General features: G+C 38.4%; 1 protein-coding gene across 1 annotated transcript in view; it reads right to left on the bottom strand.

Moving 5' to 3' along the window:
• The window catches only part of PIK3C2G (phosphatidylinositol-4-phosphate 3-kinase catalytic subunit type 2 gamma), a 410,590-nt gene that overhangs the window by 271,183 nt on the left and 118,935 nt on the right, over positions 1-20,472 (bottom strand). Inside the window, exons 14-15 of the mRNA XM_061124127.1 lie at positions 13,005-13,119; positions 5,970-6,100 (exon numbers count right to left, since the gene is read on the bottom strand). Coding sequence (XP_060980110.1) covers positions 5,970-6,100; positions 13,005-13,119 — 246 coding nt within the window. The remainder of the gene's footprint in view (positions 1-5,969; positions 6,101-13,004; positions 13,120-20,472) is intronic.

The following is a 20,472-nucleotide window of genomic DNA, read 5'->3' as shown; positions in this document are numbered from 1 at the left end:
CTCTTGATGAAAGTGAAAGAGGAGAGTGAAAAAGTTGGCTTAAAGCTCAACATTCAGAAAACGAAGATCATGGCATCTGGTCCCATCACTTCATGGGAAATAGATGGGGAAACAGTGGAAATGTGTCAGACTTTATTTTTTTGGGCTCCAAAATCACTGCAGATGGTGATTGCACCTGTGAAATTAAAAGATGCTCACTCCTTGGAAGGAAAGTTATGACCAGCCTAGACAGCATATTAAAAAGCAGAGACATTAGTTTGCCAACAAAGGTTCGTCTAGTCAAGGCTATGGTTTTTCCAGTGGTCATGTATGGATGTGAGAGCTGGACTGTGAAGAAAGCTGAGCACCGAAGAATTGATGCTTTTGAACTGTGGTGTTGGAGAAGACTCTTGAGAGTCCCTTGGACTGCAAGGAGATCCAACCAGTCCATCCTAAAGGAGATCAGTCCTGCATGTTCATAGGAAGGACTGATGTTAAAGCTGAAACTCCAATACTTTGGTTACCTCATGCGAAGAGTTGACTCATTGGAAAAGACCCTGATGCTGGGAGGGATTGAGGGCAGGAGGAGAAGGGGACAACAGAGGATGAGATGGCTGGATGGCATCACTGACTCGATGGACATGAGTTTGAGTAAACTTCAGGAGTTGGTGATGAACAGGGAGGCCTGGCGTGCTGCGATTCATGGGGTTGCAAAGAGTCAGACATGACTAAGCAACTGAACTGAACTGAACTGAACTGGGATTTCCCAAGCAAGAATACTGGAGTGCATTGCCATTTGCTCCTCCAAGGGATCTTCCTGACCCAGGGATTGAATCCACATCTCCTGCACTGGCAGGCAGATTCTTTACCACTGAGGCAGCCAACCATAGTTATTACACTGCTTTATGTATAAGAGCCTTAGAATACTATGCTTTTATTTTTCTACTTCTCATTATTATTGTAGCTGCTATATGTTTATTTTTATTTATTATATGCCCAGTTGTACATTATGATTATTTTTAGTTAAATATTTTAAAAAATAAATTAATAAACATGAAAAATGTATATCTTTATTATCTAGCTATTTTCCCTTTGTGGTACTTTTCATTTACTCTTGTAGATTTGAATATCCATCTAGTTATCACTTTTTTCAGCCTGAAGTATTTTCTTTAAAATTTTGTACAGTACAGATGAGCTTATAATTAACTAACTCAGCTGTATTTAGTTGAAATGTTTTAATTTTGTCTTAATTTTTGAAATGCAATTTTATTGGTTATAGAATTTTTAAGTTGATAGAGTTTCTTTTCCCCTTTCAAAATGAAAGATAACGTATAATGTCTTTTGGTTTCCATAGTTTCTAATGAGAAATATGAAGTTAATGAGAAATCTGTAGAATTATAGTTCATCCCATGAATATGATTTGCTGACTTTCTCTGAAGCCTTAGAAAAATTTTATATTTATCTTTAGTTTTCAGACATTTGACTATGGTGTCCTTAGGTGATGTGTATGAGTGTGTGTGTGTGTGTGTGTGTGTGTGTGTTAATGTGTATGTGTTTGGGATTTGCTAAATTTCTTATATCTGTAGGTGATTTTTTAAAAATTAAACGTAAAATTTTGGCTATTATCTCTTTAAGAATTTGTTTTCTTCACTATCGCTCTTCTCTCCTGTGTGTCCAATACATACATGTTACATTGCTTGATAATTGTCCTATAGGTCACAAGGCTGTATCACTATTTTCAGGTTTTGTTCTTTCTGTATTTCAACATGGATAATTTCTATTGCCCATTTTTTAAACTCACTATTCTTTTATTTCATTATGCAATCTATTAAGCTTTTCCAGTGATTTTTAAAAATGTAGATACTGTGCCTTCCAGTTCTTAAATTTCCATTTTTCTACTTCATTTGTTCACCCATATGTGTCTTTTAATTTACACCCATAAATACCTTTATGCCACTACTACTGCTAAGTCGCTTCAGTCGTGTCCAACTCTGTGCGACCCCATGGATGGCAGCCCCCCAGGCTCCTCTGTCCCTGGGATTCTCCAGGCAAGAACACTGGAGTGGGTTGCCATGTCCTTCTCCCAAATACCTTTATAACAGTTGTAAAATATTTGATGGAGGAGGAAATGGCAACCTGCTCCATTGTACTTGCCTGGAGAATCCAATGGACAGAGAAGCCTGACAAGCTATAGTCCATGAGGTTGCAAAGAGTTGGAAACAACTGAAGCAATTTAACATGCATGCAAAACATCTGAAGCTGTTTCTGTTAACTGCCTCCTTCAATCCGGGTCTATGTTTATATATTCCTGACTCTTCCTATGTTTAGCAATTATTGGTTGTACACTAAACATTTAAAATCCTACATTGTTCAGAGTCTGCGTTTTGCTACATTTGAGTGCTGAATGTTTCCTTTTTTTTTTTTTTAGGAGGCAGTTTAATTACTAGTAGATCAGCTTGATCTTCTTGGGATCTGTTTTTATGATTGTTAGACTAGGCCAAGCACAGTCCTAAATCTTGAGCTAGAGCACCCTTACTCCTAATATGCATCTTTCTGATTTCTTTATTGAGTGCTGAGGTGTTCTGTGATCTTTCTGCATCATTACTGGTCAGAAAATTTATGTCTTCCAGCATTGCGCAACCTCTAGAATCTACATTTATTTCATATCTCCTTGTAGCAGTTCTTTTGCTATAAAATCCCCATGTGCTCATGAGTGGCTCAGTACTCAGCCGAATATATAAGGGAACACCACTACATATTTCTGTAGCTCCTATCCGGTGGATCTCCCTTTCTCCACTTTTATTCTTTGGAAATTCTAGCTGCCTCAAAATTATTAAACTCTGTGATCTCTGCCTTATTATTATTTTTTAATCTCAGGAGGTAAGACCTGCCTGCTCTTCTTTAATCATAACTTCCAGAGCTATGATACAGAAAATGTCTCTGGGTCCGAAGGCCTTTTTACTCATGGGTTCACCTCAAGCCTTCTCTGCTCAATTTCTGAGAGCAGTTGCTTTATATCTATTTCTCTTGTGTCTTATTTCTCTAATTCAGGAGGACTAGTTTAGTAATATAGTAGGTAACCTTCATGGCTAGAAGTGGAGGCATAATTTCTTTCAAAAGATTTGTTTTTTTACCTTATGTTCTGAGATTTTCCTTACATTAGATACTTTTCTTTAGAGGTCATCAAGAAGGTATTCTTAGTTTTACAAATGTTATAGTACATTTTCACCAAACTTCATTGAGTCTGAACTTCTCAACTGCTTACATTTAACCAATTTGAAAGAAGACACGTATGTCATCAACTAAATGACAAAATGTGGTATTTGGAAAATGAATTTAATCTGTTTCTAACATAAGTTTTATCACATTGAAGACTTCTCCATCTGTTTTCACAGTCCTGAATGAAACTGTATTCTACTGAGCATTAATAATTGTATTTGAGTGAGTAAAACAGAAAAATGTTGCTTATTTTATGTATAAGTTATTGACTTAAATAGAAAACTGAAGTATAAAACCAGTTAGAATTCCTGGGGCTAATTTAAAAGCACAAACCTTTAATATTTAAAAGCAGTTTCTATGCTTATTTATTTGTTGGTTTTGACATTTTTTGTTTGAACATATTTAAAATTTCAAAGGATAGCAACTTTTTATATTTTAAAAAAAATCTCTCATACAAATATATCAGTCTTTGATATGTGACATACTTGTTAAATGTAAAGTTTTATATTTTTGAGTAAGAACTATCAAAAGATGCTTCATTTAATTAAGATGGCAATAGTCTAGAATAACAATGGATAATCAAAATATGTGTCATAAGGACTATGAGAATCCTTAAGGTCATTTTTATACCAAACTCTATGCCAAGGAACTTTATCCTTTATGACATTTATTTTACACATATTATTTATCAGGCAAAATGTAGAACACTGGAAATGTAGTAATAAATAAGATAGGTTCCTGGTGCTCTCGGTTCTCACAAACAAATGAGAAAAAAAAAACACATTAATGAACAAGATGATACTAGATTGTGTTATGTGTCATAAAAAAGGTAATAAGAGAGATTGTAAAGAGGGGAAAACTTCATTCAATAGGGTCATAAAAGAAGGTCTCTTTGAGAAGATCACAATTAAGTGAAGACCTACAGGTTGAGGGGCTTCCCTGGTGGCTCAGATGGTAAAGAATCTGCCTGCAATGCAGGAGATCCAGATTCAATCCCTGGGTTGGAAAGATCCCTTGGGGGAGGAAAGAACACCAGTGTTCTTGACTGGAGAATCCCATGGACCTAGGAGCCTCGCGGGCTACAGTCCATTGGGTCGCAAAGAGTCAGACATGATTGAACGACTAGCATTTTAACACTTTCGCTACAAGATGAGGTGATTCAGCCATGTGAAGAACTAGGAAGGAGTATTTCATGAAGAGGAAATCGCAAATAAGACCCTGAGATGGGAGAGGGAATGGCACGTGTGAAATATGTGAAGTAAAGAGATGTCATTGGCTTGAAGTGAATGAGGAAAAGAGTAAGACGTGTGGAAATTAGAGCTCAGGGCAGCAACAAGGCAGTAACAAGATTACCCCAAACTAAATGCTTAATCACTTTCAATACCTCAGTCTGAAAGGTCTCTAGTGACCATGACCTTCTGCCTAAAATATTACATCAGCTACTTTACTGTACTGCTCTCTTTCTCTTTTCAGTTTAGTTCAGTCACTCAGTTGTGTCCAACTCTTTGCGACCCCATGAACCACAGCACGCCAGGCCTCCTTGTCCATCACCAACTCCCAGAGTCCACCCAAACTCATGTCCACTGAGTTGGTGATGCCATCCAACCATCTCATCCTCTGTCATCCCCTTCTCCTCCCACCTTCAATCTTTCGCAGCATCAGGGTCTTTTCAAATGAGTCAGCTCTTCGCATTAGGTGGCCAAAGTATTGGAGTTTCAGCTTCAACATCAGTCCTTCCAATGAACACCCAGGACTGATCTCCTTTAGGATTGACTGGTTGGATCTCCTTGCAGTCCAAGGGACTCTCAAGAGTCTTTCCCAACATCACAGTTCTAAAGCATCAGTTCTTTAGCGCTCAGCTTTCTTTATGGTCCAGCTCTCACATCCATACATGACCACTGGAAAAACCATAGCTTTGACCAGATGGACCTTTGTTGACCAAGTAAGGTCTTCCTCTCTTACTTCCTCTCTAAACCATCCTTCAATTTATAGCCAAAAGGATCACTCAAAAAGATTATTCCAATCACATGACTACCTTGTTCAAAACCTTTAAATAATCTTTTATTCTTGGAATAAAATGTTTTATTATATTATATATCTCACATACATGAAAAGTTGCTTTCTTAGGTTTGTGCTTTTCCATGTGGTAATGAGAGCATCATAAGCTGTGGTTTGGAGATTACCAAATATTAAGTACAAACAGTAAGTACACAGAATTAGTAAACTCTTATAATTCTTCCTGGGATATCTCTTTCCCAGAGAATTGCTGTTTGACAAAATTTAAGCACTCCTTTAGTTACTAATTTAGTGGTATTAAAATGTAAGCTATTTCTTTTCTTTTTTAAATGTCATTATAATTAAATTTTACATTTTCTGGTTGACCAAAACAATTTTCTATCTAATTGAAGAGCAATGGTTTATCACTGTTAAAATGCTGATCTGTATCTATCAGTCTCTGCTTTGTTGTTCTGAACTGAATGTTTTCCAATCTTTTTATTTTTCCTTGACCAAAGTTAAAGTTTCTGAGTGTCACAGAAAAAAAAAATCTTAAAAAAAACCACTATTACTATTACTATTACTGTTACTACTATTACTATATTACTAACTTAGCTCCTAAGTATTAGTGGATCATCCAACAGATGTGATCGTAGGAAATGAGAGGAGTTATGTGGGAAGAAAGGTTCACTCTTAACAGATATGAGTGCTTCTAGAATGATTGCTGGTATCATGAAATGCAGGCAAAATTCCCTCCCAAGAACTGGGTCACTTACAGTATGGGAGTCTGTTTCTGTGACAGTCTGGCAATATGTTTTAAACATTCTTTTGGTGGTTCTTCAAGATCACTTCCATTCTCTTCAGAATCATGTTTCATATACTCCCACTCAGTAGCTGGAAAATCAATCTGAAATAACAAAAAGATGGTTTGCCATGTATCAAATGCCTGAAAAATGCATCATTAATTTAATGATCTCTATCTTAGATTTATAGAAAATAAAGCAAAAAGCAGGAAAATATCCTATGTTTCCTGTGATGTTTATTATTTAACAATAATTTTAGAAGAATCATTAGGGTTTGGACTTGGTGTTTAAATATACATGATATTTGGTAAATCCCCAATTATTTATGTAAATGGTATATAAATTTGTAGTCTGTAACTTTATCTGAGAAAAAAATAAGAAAATAATATTTATTAACTTTTCATAAAGTTTAAACGCTACATTTTTATGTAGTGCTGAAATTATACCCTTTCTGTATTTCACTACTAAATGTCTATTATTAATTGATGAAAACTATAGATTGTAATCACACTTTTTTCATGTAATCACTTGAGAAAATAAAAACAGTAACTTTATGTTGGTCTCTGCTATTTAAAATCTGTAAGTCTGTGAACCACTTTGTAGACATGATAGTGAACTCTTCTCTGGTAAAGATCTGTTTTGCAAGTATACAACCAAACAGAATATTCTTGCTGTGGCTCTATAGTTCAGTTTTATAGACAAGGCTAGAATGCAGACCTTCTTTTTTCCTGGCTTAACATGCCTCCCACTAGACCACATTTAAGTGATAACCTGATTCTAGTAAATAACATTTGTCATTGTTGTTGTTTAGTTGCTCAGTCATATCTGATTCTTTCGTGACCGCATGAACTATAGCCCACTAGGCTCGTCCGTTCATGGGATTTCCTGGGTAGAATACTGGAGTATGTTGCTGTTTTCCTCTGCAGGGGATATTCCTGACCAGGGATCGAATCCACATCTCCGGCATTGACAGGCAGTTTCTTTACCACTGAGCCACCAGGGAAGCCCAGTAAATAAAGCAGTAGTTATAAAAAAATACAATTTCCAAGTATGTAAATGAGATAAATATTTTACAGCCCCATATAATGCTTAGGGGGTTTCCCTGGTGGCTCAAATGGTAAAAGAACTTGCCTGCAATGTGGGAGACCCAAGTTTGATCCCTGGATCAGGAATACCCCTTTGCCTGGAGAATTCCATGGACAGAGAAGCTTGGCAGAATACAGTCCATGGGGTCATAGAGTTGGACATGACTGAGTGACTTTCACTTTTCATAGTACTCAAAAGTATCACTTTTTTTAAATTTTCATATCAGAAAATCTAAATAATTAATTTTTCTCTGTTGATCTATGTTAGATTGTGATCTCAGAGAAAATGGAATAAAATTATATGGTAGACTGTGAGTTACGGTTTGAAATACAGTTTAATCTACTTGGGTTCTTATTTGAAAAGTCTTAGGAATTTTATTCTTTAATCTTTGAAATTTGTTGCAATATTTGTTTTTGGTGTAATTTTTGTTATAATATATGATTCTTTATTCCAACACACCAAAGCAATATTATAGTAAATTTTGCCTCTTGACAGAAAGATTAATTTTGCCTTAGAAAGAAGTGCCTCCAGTATTAGTAGGTTACTCTTTACTCTTAATATATACAGATATCTTAAGCATAGAAGACAAAAATACTAGAAATAGTATTTAATGAGCTAATTCAATTTTATGTTGGTCCTAAGTAAAGGGCAGGGTAGATGAGGAAACTAAAGCTAGTGGATGAGAATACAGAAGTATCCTTATACAAAATCTACTAAAAATTCCTTGATATATTTCAATTATGAAATTTTTTTCATTTCTGATGCATGAATGAGGTCCTATACAAATTGCATATCTTCATATTTTATGAAGCTAAACAGTTACCAATTCTTCAGTTGCTAACAGAAAATAGGGCTATCCCCAGTTGCCTCTTGTTCTAATTTTTCACAAAAGATACTTCCCCAAAATATGTGTTAATGTACAACATTTTCCCTAGAATTCTTTTGACTTCTATGCATTATGGAAGAAGAGAAAGGAAAACATTAACAATTAAAATAGGGTTGAATACATACAAAGCACCCCAAGCTATGCTTCAGGTTAATAATGGCAAACATGTGACTCTTCTTCTGTGGTCATGATGCACTAAGCTTGGCCTTAGTCTTCTTTTTTTTTTCTTTTCTTTAATAGAGTGCTGCAGGAGCTCTCTACTAATTTGTTCACTTAATGTGCCATGACACCTACTGCTCCATTCTTGCCTCAAAGAGTTAAGGATAGACTACTGACTTCAAGCAAAAAAAAAAAAAAAAATTATGAGGCTCTTTCTTCCAGGGTACAGGAAAATATTCAGATCCAATCATCCACACTTATAATTCACACTTCCTCATACACTGAATATTGACTTCTTGTGTTCCACTTATCTGTTCTGCTTTTACTCTCTCCTCCATCCTTCTCCATGTACACTTGGCCACCATGGTTCCTACTATGGCTTCGATTTGGAATTCCTTGAAGGAGCTGCTGTGAATGTTCCTAGTGTTCATGTTCACATAACTATGCCAATACGATGTTCATGGACTTGCTCAGACCCCCCTGATTCTACCACCTTGTTCAAAGAAATGAGCCTGGGCTGTAGGTGTAGTTTGGATATAAGGCATATACATATTGGACCATAAGTTCTATGCAGTTCAAGGGAAGGAATGATGTCTACCAACTTGATGGCAATTGCTGTGAGTCTGTGGAAGGAGTTGTAAAAAACGGGTGAAGAAAAAGGAACCTATGCTACACTAGGACAAAAATGTAATGTGTTCTAAGGATCATGTACCAATAATATTACTGTTGCCTCACCCTAACATCACTATAATGGAGGATAAACAGGTAATGAAATGTTAGGTAAAGTAAAATACCTTGTATGAATGAGTAGGTAAGAACTATGGTTTAAAGAAGTTCTCAAGAAAGAAATACAATGTTGTAAATGTGTTGACAAAAATCTATTTGGTTATTATGTGAACATACAGGTAGGGCATGCTAACACTTCTTAGAGTGAAAAGAGGGAAGGAGGTAAGAGGGAAGTTCATGGAAGAGGGTTCCAAGGATCCTAAAAGGTGAATAACAATGACAGAAACTAAGCCCAAGGGTGGGTAACAGACAATTAAGGGAAGATGGTAGACACATTGCAGGCAGTGAATAGAATTCATAAATGCACAAAAGGTAAAAGCAGGACAGTGCATGTCAGAGACTACAACTTTTGAAGCTGCTGGAGCTTGACATCAGGGAGTGGCAAGGGAAACAATGGGAGGAGGCTCTGCTTTAGAACTTGCCTGTGATTCTGTAGGTAGTGCTGAGTTACTGAAGAGTATAAGAAGGAGAATGGTGGGTTCGGATTTATATTTTAGAAGGATCATGCTTGTGGATTTTGGATTAGAGAATAACAAAACTAAAGACAAGGGGGGAAAAGCTGAAATATTGTAACCTAGAAGGGAAATGTCGAACTAGGGCAGACACAGTGGGGACTTGTGAGGACAGATTTGAAGAACATATGAAAGAAGAGTTGACAGGATCTACGGTGGACAGAATATGAGTATTGAGAGAGAGATGAGACAAGTGCAACAGCTAGCTGTATGTGAGTGCATGAACAGTCATAAATAATTCAGGGAGTGAAAGCAATTCTCAGAGGACGGTGAGCTCAATTTGGGATGTGTTGTTTTTGAAGCTGTCTACAGAATATCTCTTGATGAGGGTGAAAGAGGAGAGTAAAAAAGCTGCCTTGAAACTCAACATTACAAAAACTAATGGCACCTGGTCCTATCACCTCATGGAAAATAGAAGGGGAAAAAGTAGAAGCAGTGACAGATTTTATTTTCTTGGGCTCCAAAATCACTGTGGACAGTGACTGCAGCCATGAAATTAAGACACTTGCTTGCTCCTTGGAAGGAAAGCTATGACCAACCTAGACAGTGTATTAAAAAGCAGGGACATCACTTTGCTGACAAAGGTCTATCTAGTCAAAGCTATCATTTTTCCAGTAGTCATGTACAGATATGAGAGTTGGACTATAAAGAAGGCTGAGTGCCAAAGAACTGATGCTTTTGAACTGTGGTGCGGGAGAAGACTCTTGAGAGTCCCTTGGACTGCAAGGAGATCCAACCAGTCCATCCTAAAGGAAATCAGTCCTGAATATTCTTTGGAAGGACTGATGCTGAAGCTGAAACACCAATACTTTGGCCATCTGATGCAAAGAACTGACTCACTGGAAAAGACCCTGATTCTAGGAAAGACTGAAAGCAGGAGGAAAAGGGTGTGGCAGTCAGTGATGGCATCACTGACTCAATGGATATGAGTCTGAACAAACTTTGGGAGCTAGAGAAGGACAGGGAAGCCTGGCATGCTGCAGTCCATGGGACCACAAAGAGTCAGACATGGCTGAGTGACTAACACTTTCTTTCCCTGTGGTGTAAAAGAGTGTGAACTAAAGATACAGACTTAGGCATGAACCTGCAAGATATTGTAAATCAAACCTTAGGAACAAATGAGACCCAGCAATTCCATTGCTGGGTATACAGACCAGATAAATGAAAACATAGGTTCACACACAAACTTGTACATGAATGTTTAGAGCAGCTCTGTTCTTAATAGCCAAAAGGAAACAATCTAAATGCATATCAACTAATGAGTGGTAGATCTACATTGTGGGTGGGGCTTCCCTGATGGCTCAGCAGGTAAAGAATCTGCCTGCAATGCAGGAGACACAGAAGATGCTGGTTCAATCCCTGAGTCAAGCAGCAACTCACTCCACTATTCTTGCCTGGGAAATCCCACTAACAGAGAAGCCTGGCAGGTTATAGTTCAAAGGGTAGCAAAGAGTCAGATGAGACTGAGCATTAAGCACATTTCTATATTATAATACTATTCAACAATAAAAAAAATAAGTGAATACTGATATGCGATGCAAAGTGGATGACTTGACCAGTATTCTTGCCTGGGAAATCCCATGGACAGAGGGGCCTGGCAGGCTACAGTGCATGGGGTCGCAAAGAGTTGACTTAGTGACTGAACACGGGCATGAGGTAATTCTGTCCTGGCTGTAGGTCTCTACCCGGAATCTATGCTGCTGAATACTTGAAACTTCTTCAGCTTCCACTTCCAAGATCTGTGCTCCTAAAGCAGCTGATCCCCTCACTTGAGAGGAATCAAGGAAGGTCTCATCTGATAGTCTCCTTCACGTCTCCCACCCCATCTCAGCCACTAAAGACCCTGATAATCATAAATTTATATCCATAAAGCTCTGGTAATGGTCAAACTTGGAAGATTTTTGTTAAGCTCAGGTGGTTTAGATCTGGCAAGAAAAAGTCTGCATTCATCCTCTTAAAGAAAGGTGGTTGTCCTGTTACAAGGAAACATCTGCTAATCACTAGGTCATTATCTGTTGAGTGTCTAGAATGCTGTGCCAAGATCCAATCTAATCAACCACCTCTTTGGCGTGTGTGTGGCTTTATTTTTGACAACATCTGGCTTTTATTTTTTTATTTTGTATGGAGGTATATAGCCAATTAACAACGTTATGATAGCTTCAGATGGACAGCAAAGGCACTCAGCCATACATATACATGTGTTCATTTTCCCCCAAACTCCCCTCTCATCCAGGTTGCCACATAACATTGAGCAGAGTTCCCTGCACTATACAGTAGGTCCTTGTTGGTTATCCTTTTTAAGTAAGTGTATGCATCTATCCCAAACTTCCTAACTATCCCATCCCCCATTCCCCACTCCCAATCCCCACAATCAGAAATTCCTTCTCTAAGTGCATGAGTGTCTCTTTTGTAACACTGTTTTTTTTTATCACCCCATCCAGGGATTAGAAGTGGATCTTCAGCTACTGTCTAGAGGGGGAAGTTCCTTCATCTTGCAAAGTGAAAGCCACGCTTTCTTATTAGTGCTGCTTTTCTTTTCCATTTTTAACAGCTTGCTTTCCATGTTGCTAAACTTTGTCCCTCACATCCTTTACCCCAAACCTGGAAATTCTACTAACCTAGAGACTCTACTCATTTCCTCCAGCATAGTGATTCTCACTTGAGGGCAATTTTATCCCTAGAGACCATTTGACAGTATTTGGAGACACTTTTGGTTATCAGAACTGGGAAGGTACTAGTGGTACTCAGTGGGTAAAACTGAGTTAAATATTAACTCAAAACACTGTTAAACATCCTACAGGGCACAGGGCACCCCCCACAACAAAGACTCATCCCATCCAACATGTCAATAGCGAGAGGTTGAAAATCCTGGAGCACGGCCCAGTTTTTCCCATGCAGATGAACAGTCTGTATTCCCTGCATTTGCATGTATGGGAGCGGTTGGGCTTCAGGTATTTGATGAAACTGATCACTTACCAGCATGAAAAAAGTGAGGAAAATGAAAAAAAAAAAAAAAAAATCCTCTGAGCAGAAAGGATGAAAGCCCAAAATCATTAATCACCTTTCATTCATGATTACAAATCACAGAAAGAAGAGAGCCTTTAAGGAAAAAGGAAGGATTTGGTTTGCTGTTTCTCCCCCTACTATTTAGCTTAATGGCTAGTCATTTAGAAAACGTATAACAAAAGAGATTTTAAGGCAATATGACATAATGAAGAGGTAGGTGTGAATAAGGTACCAAGTTAATAATATATACTAATGATTGTTTTTAGACAATGGAAAGAAAAATGAATATGTATAATGAGTAGACTCATGGCAACAGTCCATTCCTTTCCTTCCTGATTGTGTTGGATGGAGAATGGCTTGAAATTACTATTATATGAACTGGGAGAAAAGTGCTTTGAGAACACTGAATGCAAAATAAAAGCAATAGAGGTTTTACAGATCCCAGCAGGCTGGAGAAAGTGAAGACTATTAAAACGTGTGATCCTGGAAGAAAATTGTTTCTGTAATTGACAACAAGCTATTTATCAAGTAATCCTTGCTGTGTGTACTTTAATCTCATAGCCTGACACTTACCTGCAGGGTCACTGGGGACGGCTGACTTACATCCCACACCCCTGGAGCGATCATTTCCATGGGAGGCTCACTTTGTAATGTCATGCTGAATAGCACAGACCCGAGAATGGATCTGCTGCAAAAGACAACACATATGGACAGACAGAAGTCATTTCAAGAGGGAAGCTACTATTATTTATATATTAAAAGATATATATAAACACAATTAGCTTCAGTAGCTTTACTCAGTAGTTAAAAGAGAAATAGGATATTCCACAAGTCTAGATACTGATGAATGGTTCGTTTCTAATAACACCACATGCATGGCTATGTCTGTAGATGTCTACATTTATTTTCCACAAGAGAAAACTGTTTCCACAATGGTTTCTAACAGGTAGCATTTACTCTTAATTTCCAACAATGCTGATTACAAGATGGGACTAAGAATCTCAAGTTTATATTCTTGGAGTTATGACTGCCTTAAATCAATAAAGATGTTAATAACTTTTAAGAATATTTTTTTGCTTCATAGGGTGACTAAATTCCCTGGGAATCTTTAAAGATATGAGCTCTAAATTTATAGAAAGAAAAGATTTAAATTAGCATATGATTTGCAGATCAAAGTAGTTGTGGGACTTCACGGAGGAAGTGGTTCTTTATGCATAAATAGAAAGATTATTCATATTCTGAATATTTAAACCTATGTTGTAAATTACCATAGTAAATGAGAGTGAATACAGGAAAGACTTGAGACAGGAAGAATTCATGGATAGTTTTAACAGCTTCAATAACATCCAAATTCACAGAGGTTTATAGGAATTAAAAAACAAGCTATACCTGGCTTGTATAAATGAATACAATTATTGGTTAAAATGTTCTACTGATCACTGGGAACAGTCTTTGATTAACATACCAAATTAAAACTGTAGAACTTAAAGTCAACAAGATTAAAGTTTATATAGAATTTTAATTCATTAAGCAAGTCTTTGGAAAATAACATAGAATTCTACCTTGCCATTTAATGGGCAAATATGCAAAGTAAGAGGAAAAAAAATCCAAATAAAGTTTTCTAAACCCTTAGCTTCTTGAGGCTTGGCTTCTTTAGCTTTCATATTAAAAGATACTATTAGAAAGTATACAGGGAAGTATAATTTTAATCATTACTGTGCAGATATTTTTATATAACCCAAGAATATTCTTTTAGCAGGATGAATTTTGAGACATTTTTATCCCTTTCTTCTATCCTCACCTCATCTGGAAAAACTTGAGTTTTGTTTTTTTGTTTGTTTGTTTTTTGGTATAACAATACCAGGGACCAGTATTAGCCAATACCAGCATTAGCAAAAGTAGTGTCAAAGCGTTAGCTGCTCAGTCGCATCTGACTCTATGTCACCCCATGGACTGTAGCCCACCAGGCTCCTCTGTCCATGGAATTCTCCAGGTATGGATAGCCATTCCTTTCCCCAGGGGATCTTTCTGACGCAAAGATGGAACCTGGGTCTCCAGAATTGCAGGCAGATTCTTTACTGTCTGAGTGACCAGGGAAGCCCACAGTATATTAACAAGCTAAAAGTTAACTCAATGGAGATAAAGATTAGAAAATTATTCCTGTGGTTTTCTCTTTTACCTTTCAGAGTATATAACCTTGCTCCAAATGGTCTGAAGCACCCATCTTCTTGGGAAAAGTTGTGGATTAGTTTCAGCCAGAATGCAGAAGAAGAGCGTTATAACTGAACTTGGAGGGCTCAGATGTTAATGTCCTCCACAGTATTTACAGAAAATACGCCTATCCATGGTAGAGTAAACGGGAGTGTAGGAAGGTGGATGTGGCATACTGGAAGGAGAATGTGGCAAAAGAAAAAGCTACCACTTCCTGGCAATTTGAGTTGGTGGGAAGCAGAAGACAGAGAAAGAGGGGACAGTGTGATCATGGTATCCCAAGTTCCCCTCTTCTGCCCATAGGAAGGCAGATGGGGAGGAGTGTTAAGTAAGTGAGCACAGCCTAATGCTGAAGGCAGAGGGGGCTCCATTTTATGCTCTGCACTTCAGATCTGAGAAGAAAATCATTTCTTGAGCTGATCCTGTACAGACTTGAAGAGTGACCTTCAACATGGGGCCACATAATACACAGGCCAAAGGAACTTGTGTTCAGCTTTACTGGGTTTTTGGTTTCTTTACAGAAGAGACGGAATCTAGACAGAGCTGAAGATGCTTGTGTGAGAACGTTTCCATAAAGGGAGTCAGGTGGTGGGGATAAAGGGCCTCTACAATAAGGGCATCTGGTTAGACCATCTGAGCTGAGGTCAGCTCGGAGTCCTCTGTGGGTCTATGGTGCCTGTGAGAGCCCCAGACACCCCGGAAGTGTCAGTTAGCCCTAGACAAGTTGGGAGGGTGCCAATCACAGGCTACAATAGATGGAACAAAAAACCACCAGCTTAAAAATGCCTTTGATTTAGATATCGCATGTCACTGGGCCAAATAGCCTGTTTCCTTTCTGATCCTTTGTATCCAGATTTCCCAGGTGGCACAGTGGTAAAGAATCCACCTGTCAAAGCAGGAGATGCGGGTTCTATCCCTGGGTCCAGAAGATCCCCTGGGGAAAGAACTGGCAACCCACTTCAGTATTCTTGCCTGGAGAATCCCATAGACAGAGGAGCCTGGTGAATCCAACAGACAGGGGAGCCTGGCAGACTACAGTCTTTGGGATAGCAAAAGTTAGACACAACTCAGCGACCAAACAACTGTCCTCTTAAAGACTTGGGGTGTCAGAAAGCTGAGTGATTGAGCATTTTATCCAAAGGAGGCTGCAGAATTCTAAAAAGACCTATTTAGATGATCAAATTGGCTAATTTTTTAGTAATCAATGGAAAGTTTGTCCTCCTCCTTAGTTACAGGGCAGGAGCTCATGAGGAAAAGTGTGATATATTAATTGCACTTTTTCTTCACATCTAAGTTGTGTAGTGAGCTATATTTATGGCCTTACTATATTTAGACATCTTGGTTGTATTTCACTCTGAAAATCTGAGTGATCTAAGCTGATTGCTACAAATAATGAAGGGACTCAAGAATAACTGTGAGTTATCTGTCATTTGTCTCCTCAGATGGAGTCTGGGTCAATAGTCACCCTGGCCTTAACCCTGAGTTGTACGGGTACAGTGAAGTCAGAACTCTTGATTCAAGTATATGTATGAAAGGATGTATCAAGAGATAGGACATAGAGAGAATGAACTGCTAGTTGTCCAGTTAAGGTTAATATGATACATACTTTAAGACAATTCTGGGGGAAAGGATGTTTGGCACCATTCTTTGGGTTCTCTGTGGGCAGGAAATTACCTAATTTATATTCTGACAAGGGGCCTTTTTCAATACTGTAAGCATGACTGAAGGACTACATTTCCATAGACTTCTGTGACTAGAAAATATGAGCATGAGGAAGATCATCAGTGGAATCAAAGGATTTAAAGAATGCATCTTAGTGTTGGTGGTCTCAGAAAAAAAAGGATGAAAATGGAAAATTTTAATATCTAAGTTGGTGGGATTCATCAGTAGGTTTTATGTTACAATGCCATGCAAAGGTTTATGAAGTCGGTTAAAATTAAGCAAACAAAACAAAAACATGATGAAAGCAAAACATACCAGAAACAGTTTCATAATCGTGGAAAGAGCACCAGATTTATACCAGGACATCTGTATCCTATCTTCATTAGCAAGCCTTAATTTGCTTAATTTTTTTGAGCTTCTGACACAAAACCAGTAGTTTTTGAGTTTTATATATGTCTTCATGTGGCCTTGTGTTTGGGGGAGTAGATTTTAGAAAGGTGATGTTGTGCTGTGCTGTTCTTAGTCACTCAGTCATGTCTGAGTGACTTTGCTACCCCATGGTCTTTAACCCACCAGGCTCCTCTGTCCATGGGGATTCTCCAAGCAAGAGTACTGGAGTGGGTTGCCATTTCCTCCTCCAGGGGACCTTCCTGACCCAGGAATCGAATCCATGTCTCCTGCATTGGCAGGTGGATTCTTTACCACTGAGCCACCTGGGAAGCCCTGGCAAAGAGATAGGAATCTAGAATTTCAAATGCCACCCTGCCCACTCCAACAACATGTATATGGCTGTTCATTGATCTTATATGAGGAGATTTTGAATAAGATGTCATTAGTAAAGGACTATGCCGATAAATAACATTTCTATCCTTAGTTTAGTCCAGTTCAGTCACTCAGTTGTTTCTGATTCTGTGACCCCATGCACTGCAGCATGCCAGGCTTCCCTATCCATCACCAACTCCTGGAGCTTACTCAAACTCATGTCCATCGAGTTGGCGATGCCATCCAACCGTCTCGTCCTCTGTTGTCCCCTTCTCCTCCCACCTTCAACCATTCCCAGCATCAGGGTCTTTTCCAATTACTTAGTTCTTCGCATCAGGTGGCCAAAGTATGGGCGTTTCAGCTTCAGCATCAGGCCTTCCAATGAACATTCAGGACTGATCTCCTTTAGGATGGACTGGTTGGATCTCCTTGCAGTCCAAGGGATTCTTAAGAGTCTTCTCCAACATCACAGTTCAAAAGCATCAGTTATTCAGTGCTCAGCTTTCCTTATAGTCCAACTCTCACATCCATACGTGACTACTGGAAAAACCATAGATTTGACTAGACAGACCTTTGTTGGCAAAGGAATGTCTCTGCTTTTTAATATGCTACCTAGGTTTGTCATAGCTTTCTTTCCAAGGAACAAGCATCTTTTAATTTCATGGCTGCAGTCACTATCTGCTGTGATTTTGGAGCCCAAAAACTAAAGTCTCACTGTTTCCATTGTTTCCCCATCTATTTGCCATGAAGTGATGGGACCAGATTCCATGATCTCAGTTTTCTGAATGTTGAGTTTTAAGTAAACTTTTTCACTCTCCTCTTTCACCTTCGTCAAGAGGCTCTTTAGTTCTTCTTCACTTTCTGCCATAAGGGTGGTATCATCTGCATATATGAGGTTATTGATATTTCTCCCTGAAATTTTGATTCCAGCTTGTGCTTCATCCAGCCCAGCTTTTCTCATGATGTACTATGAATATATGTTAAATAAGCAGAGAGACAATATACAGCCTTCGCATACTCCTTTCCCTATTTGGATCCAGTCTGTTGTTCCATGACCAGTTCTAACTGTTGCTTATTGACCTGCATTCAGATTTCTCAGGAGGCAGGTAAGGTGGTCTGGTATTCCCATCTCTTGAAGAACTTTCCACAGTTTGTTGTGATCCACAGAGTCAAAGACTTTGGCGTAGTCAGTAAAATAGAAGTAGATGTTTTTCTGGAACTTTCTTGCTTTTTCGATGATCCAATGGGTGTTGGCAATTTGATCTCTGGTTCCTGTGCTTTTTCTAAATCCAGCTTGAACATCTGGAAGTTCTCAGTTCATGTACTGTTGAAGCCTGGCTTGGAGAATTTTAAGCATTACTTTGCTAGTGTGTGAGATGAGTGCAATTGTGTGGTAGTTTGAACATTCTTTGGCATTGCCTTTCTTTGGGATTAGAATGAAAACTGATCTTTTCCAGTCCTGTGGCCACTGCTGAGTTTTTCAAATTTGCCTGCATGTTGAGTGCAGCACTTCCACAGCATCATCTTTTAGGATTTGAAATAGTTCAAGTGGAATTCCATCACCTCCACTAGCTTTGTTCATAGTGATGCTTCCTAAGGGCCACTTGATTCGCATTCCAGGATGTCTGGCTCTAGGTGAGTGATCACACCATTGTGGTTATCTGGATCATGAAGATCTTTTTTATACTGTTCTTCTGTGTATTGTCACCACCTCTTTTCAGTATCTTCTGCTTCCGTTAGGTCCACATCATTTCTGCTCCTTTACCTGTTAAGGCCATAGCATTTCTATACTTAAGGGTCCTTTAAATTTCAATATTGTACAAATTCCTATGCCTGGATAAACCAAATGAAAATCTGAGCACCAGGAGAATAGATGGGCTAGTTGGCCCTCTCTGGCCCCCTGTTTCCTCAGACAATTAAAAAGCATGTTTAGAATAAATTAATTACTCCCATTTTTAAGTATAGGATTCTATGCATCCATGGTTTGGCATTCTGGAGCCAGCACTTTCAGAAGATCTGATCTTATAAAACTCTTTGAGACTCTGACTCTCATAAATCTAACAGGTTTCATGGCCAGGAAGAGAGACAAGGTCCCCTCCTGTGCTGGTGAGGTTTCCACAGCTCATTCATGAAGCAGGGCATGGCATCCAAGGGCAGGAAGGGAGGCAGCTTGAAGTAGGAAGATGTGTTTTCAGAAGTCAACCCTCCATTCTGGTTCTCGTTCTATTCCTAAATAGCCCAGTGACCTCTAGCCAGTCCTTTAACCTTCTTTCATCATAAAGATCTTCGTATATAAATATTTGAATTGAGCTCTGAGAGTCTTTATCATACAGGATGGAAGAATGACAAGGTATTTTTATCTACAACTTGTTTTTATTATTTGATTTTAAGGGTATATCTGAAATGACAATACATAGTGGGGTCAGGGTTGGCTCCTGAGACGACAGTCTCAGGAATAAAACTGTATTATGATTTACTTAGGCTTCTTTTTAAATTCTACAAAAGAGATTCTCATTTTCTTGCATTTTAACTCATCTCAGGAACTCTGGAACTACTGATGCCTGCGCTTTTTCACAGACCAATTAAATTAGAATCTTTGGGAGAACTTGGGTTTTGGGTTAGTTTTAAATCTCCCCAGGAGATTGTATTGTTCAATCAGGGTTGAGCATCTCTGCATTGAAGGAGTTTACTGAAGTTCAGAAATGCTAAGTAAGGACCACACTATTTGTTTTGAATTTAAGTAGGGAAGGTAGCTCATAGAAATGACTAAGGTGAGAATAACCCTGTCTTAACTGCAGTGGAGGCATTGTGAATACAGATGTGGTATCAGCCCTGTCTGCAAAGGAGAGGATTATAAAACTTTTGTGGGCAACATTTTACCTTTGTTCTTGACACGTCTTTTTAAAAGCATTGAAAGTGAGTTTGTGTGCTTGAAAATGTTGAACTTTATTTTTATTCATGCACACTCTTGATGCAGCCATAACCAATACATGTGAGTTTAATCTTGGTTGATTCTTCTGAAACCCACCTCTGGAAACCACAAAGAGATAGAAAACCTCTAAGTCAGCATATTTTCAAGTCGTGTGTATCTTGGAAAAAATAAAGACATAAATGCTCATTACAGCTCCACACAACTAGGTATGAGCAATTTGAACTGAAATAAATGACAGAACTGATACCAAATGTTTATGGGCAGGGGTCATCCTGTGAAAGGAAATGAAATTAAGTGACTTATTTGATGTGATCTTGAAAAACCTGCATTACATAAATTGGGTTAGAATCTCTGTAACTCAAAGCAATGAACACAATGGGAGTTATTACATCTCCCCAACTGGCCACGTGATGGATTTCTGATGTCTTAAAAAGATCTAAATTTCTTTACGTTGTTTACCCCAGGTGAGAGCAG

Source organism: Dama dama, chromosome 22 (assembly GCF_033118175.1).
Source record: "Dama dama isolate Ldn47 chromosome 22, ASM3311817v1, whole genome shotgun sequence".
In the NCBI taxonomy this organism is placed as follows: domain Eukaryota; kingdom Metazoa; phylum Chordata; class Mammalia; order Artiodactyla; family Cervidae; genus Dama; species Dama dama.
This window is presented reverse-complemented; position numbering and strand designations above follow the sequence as displayed.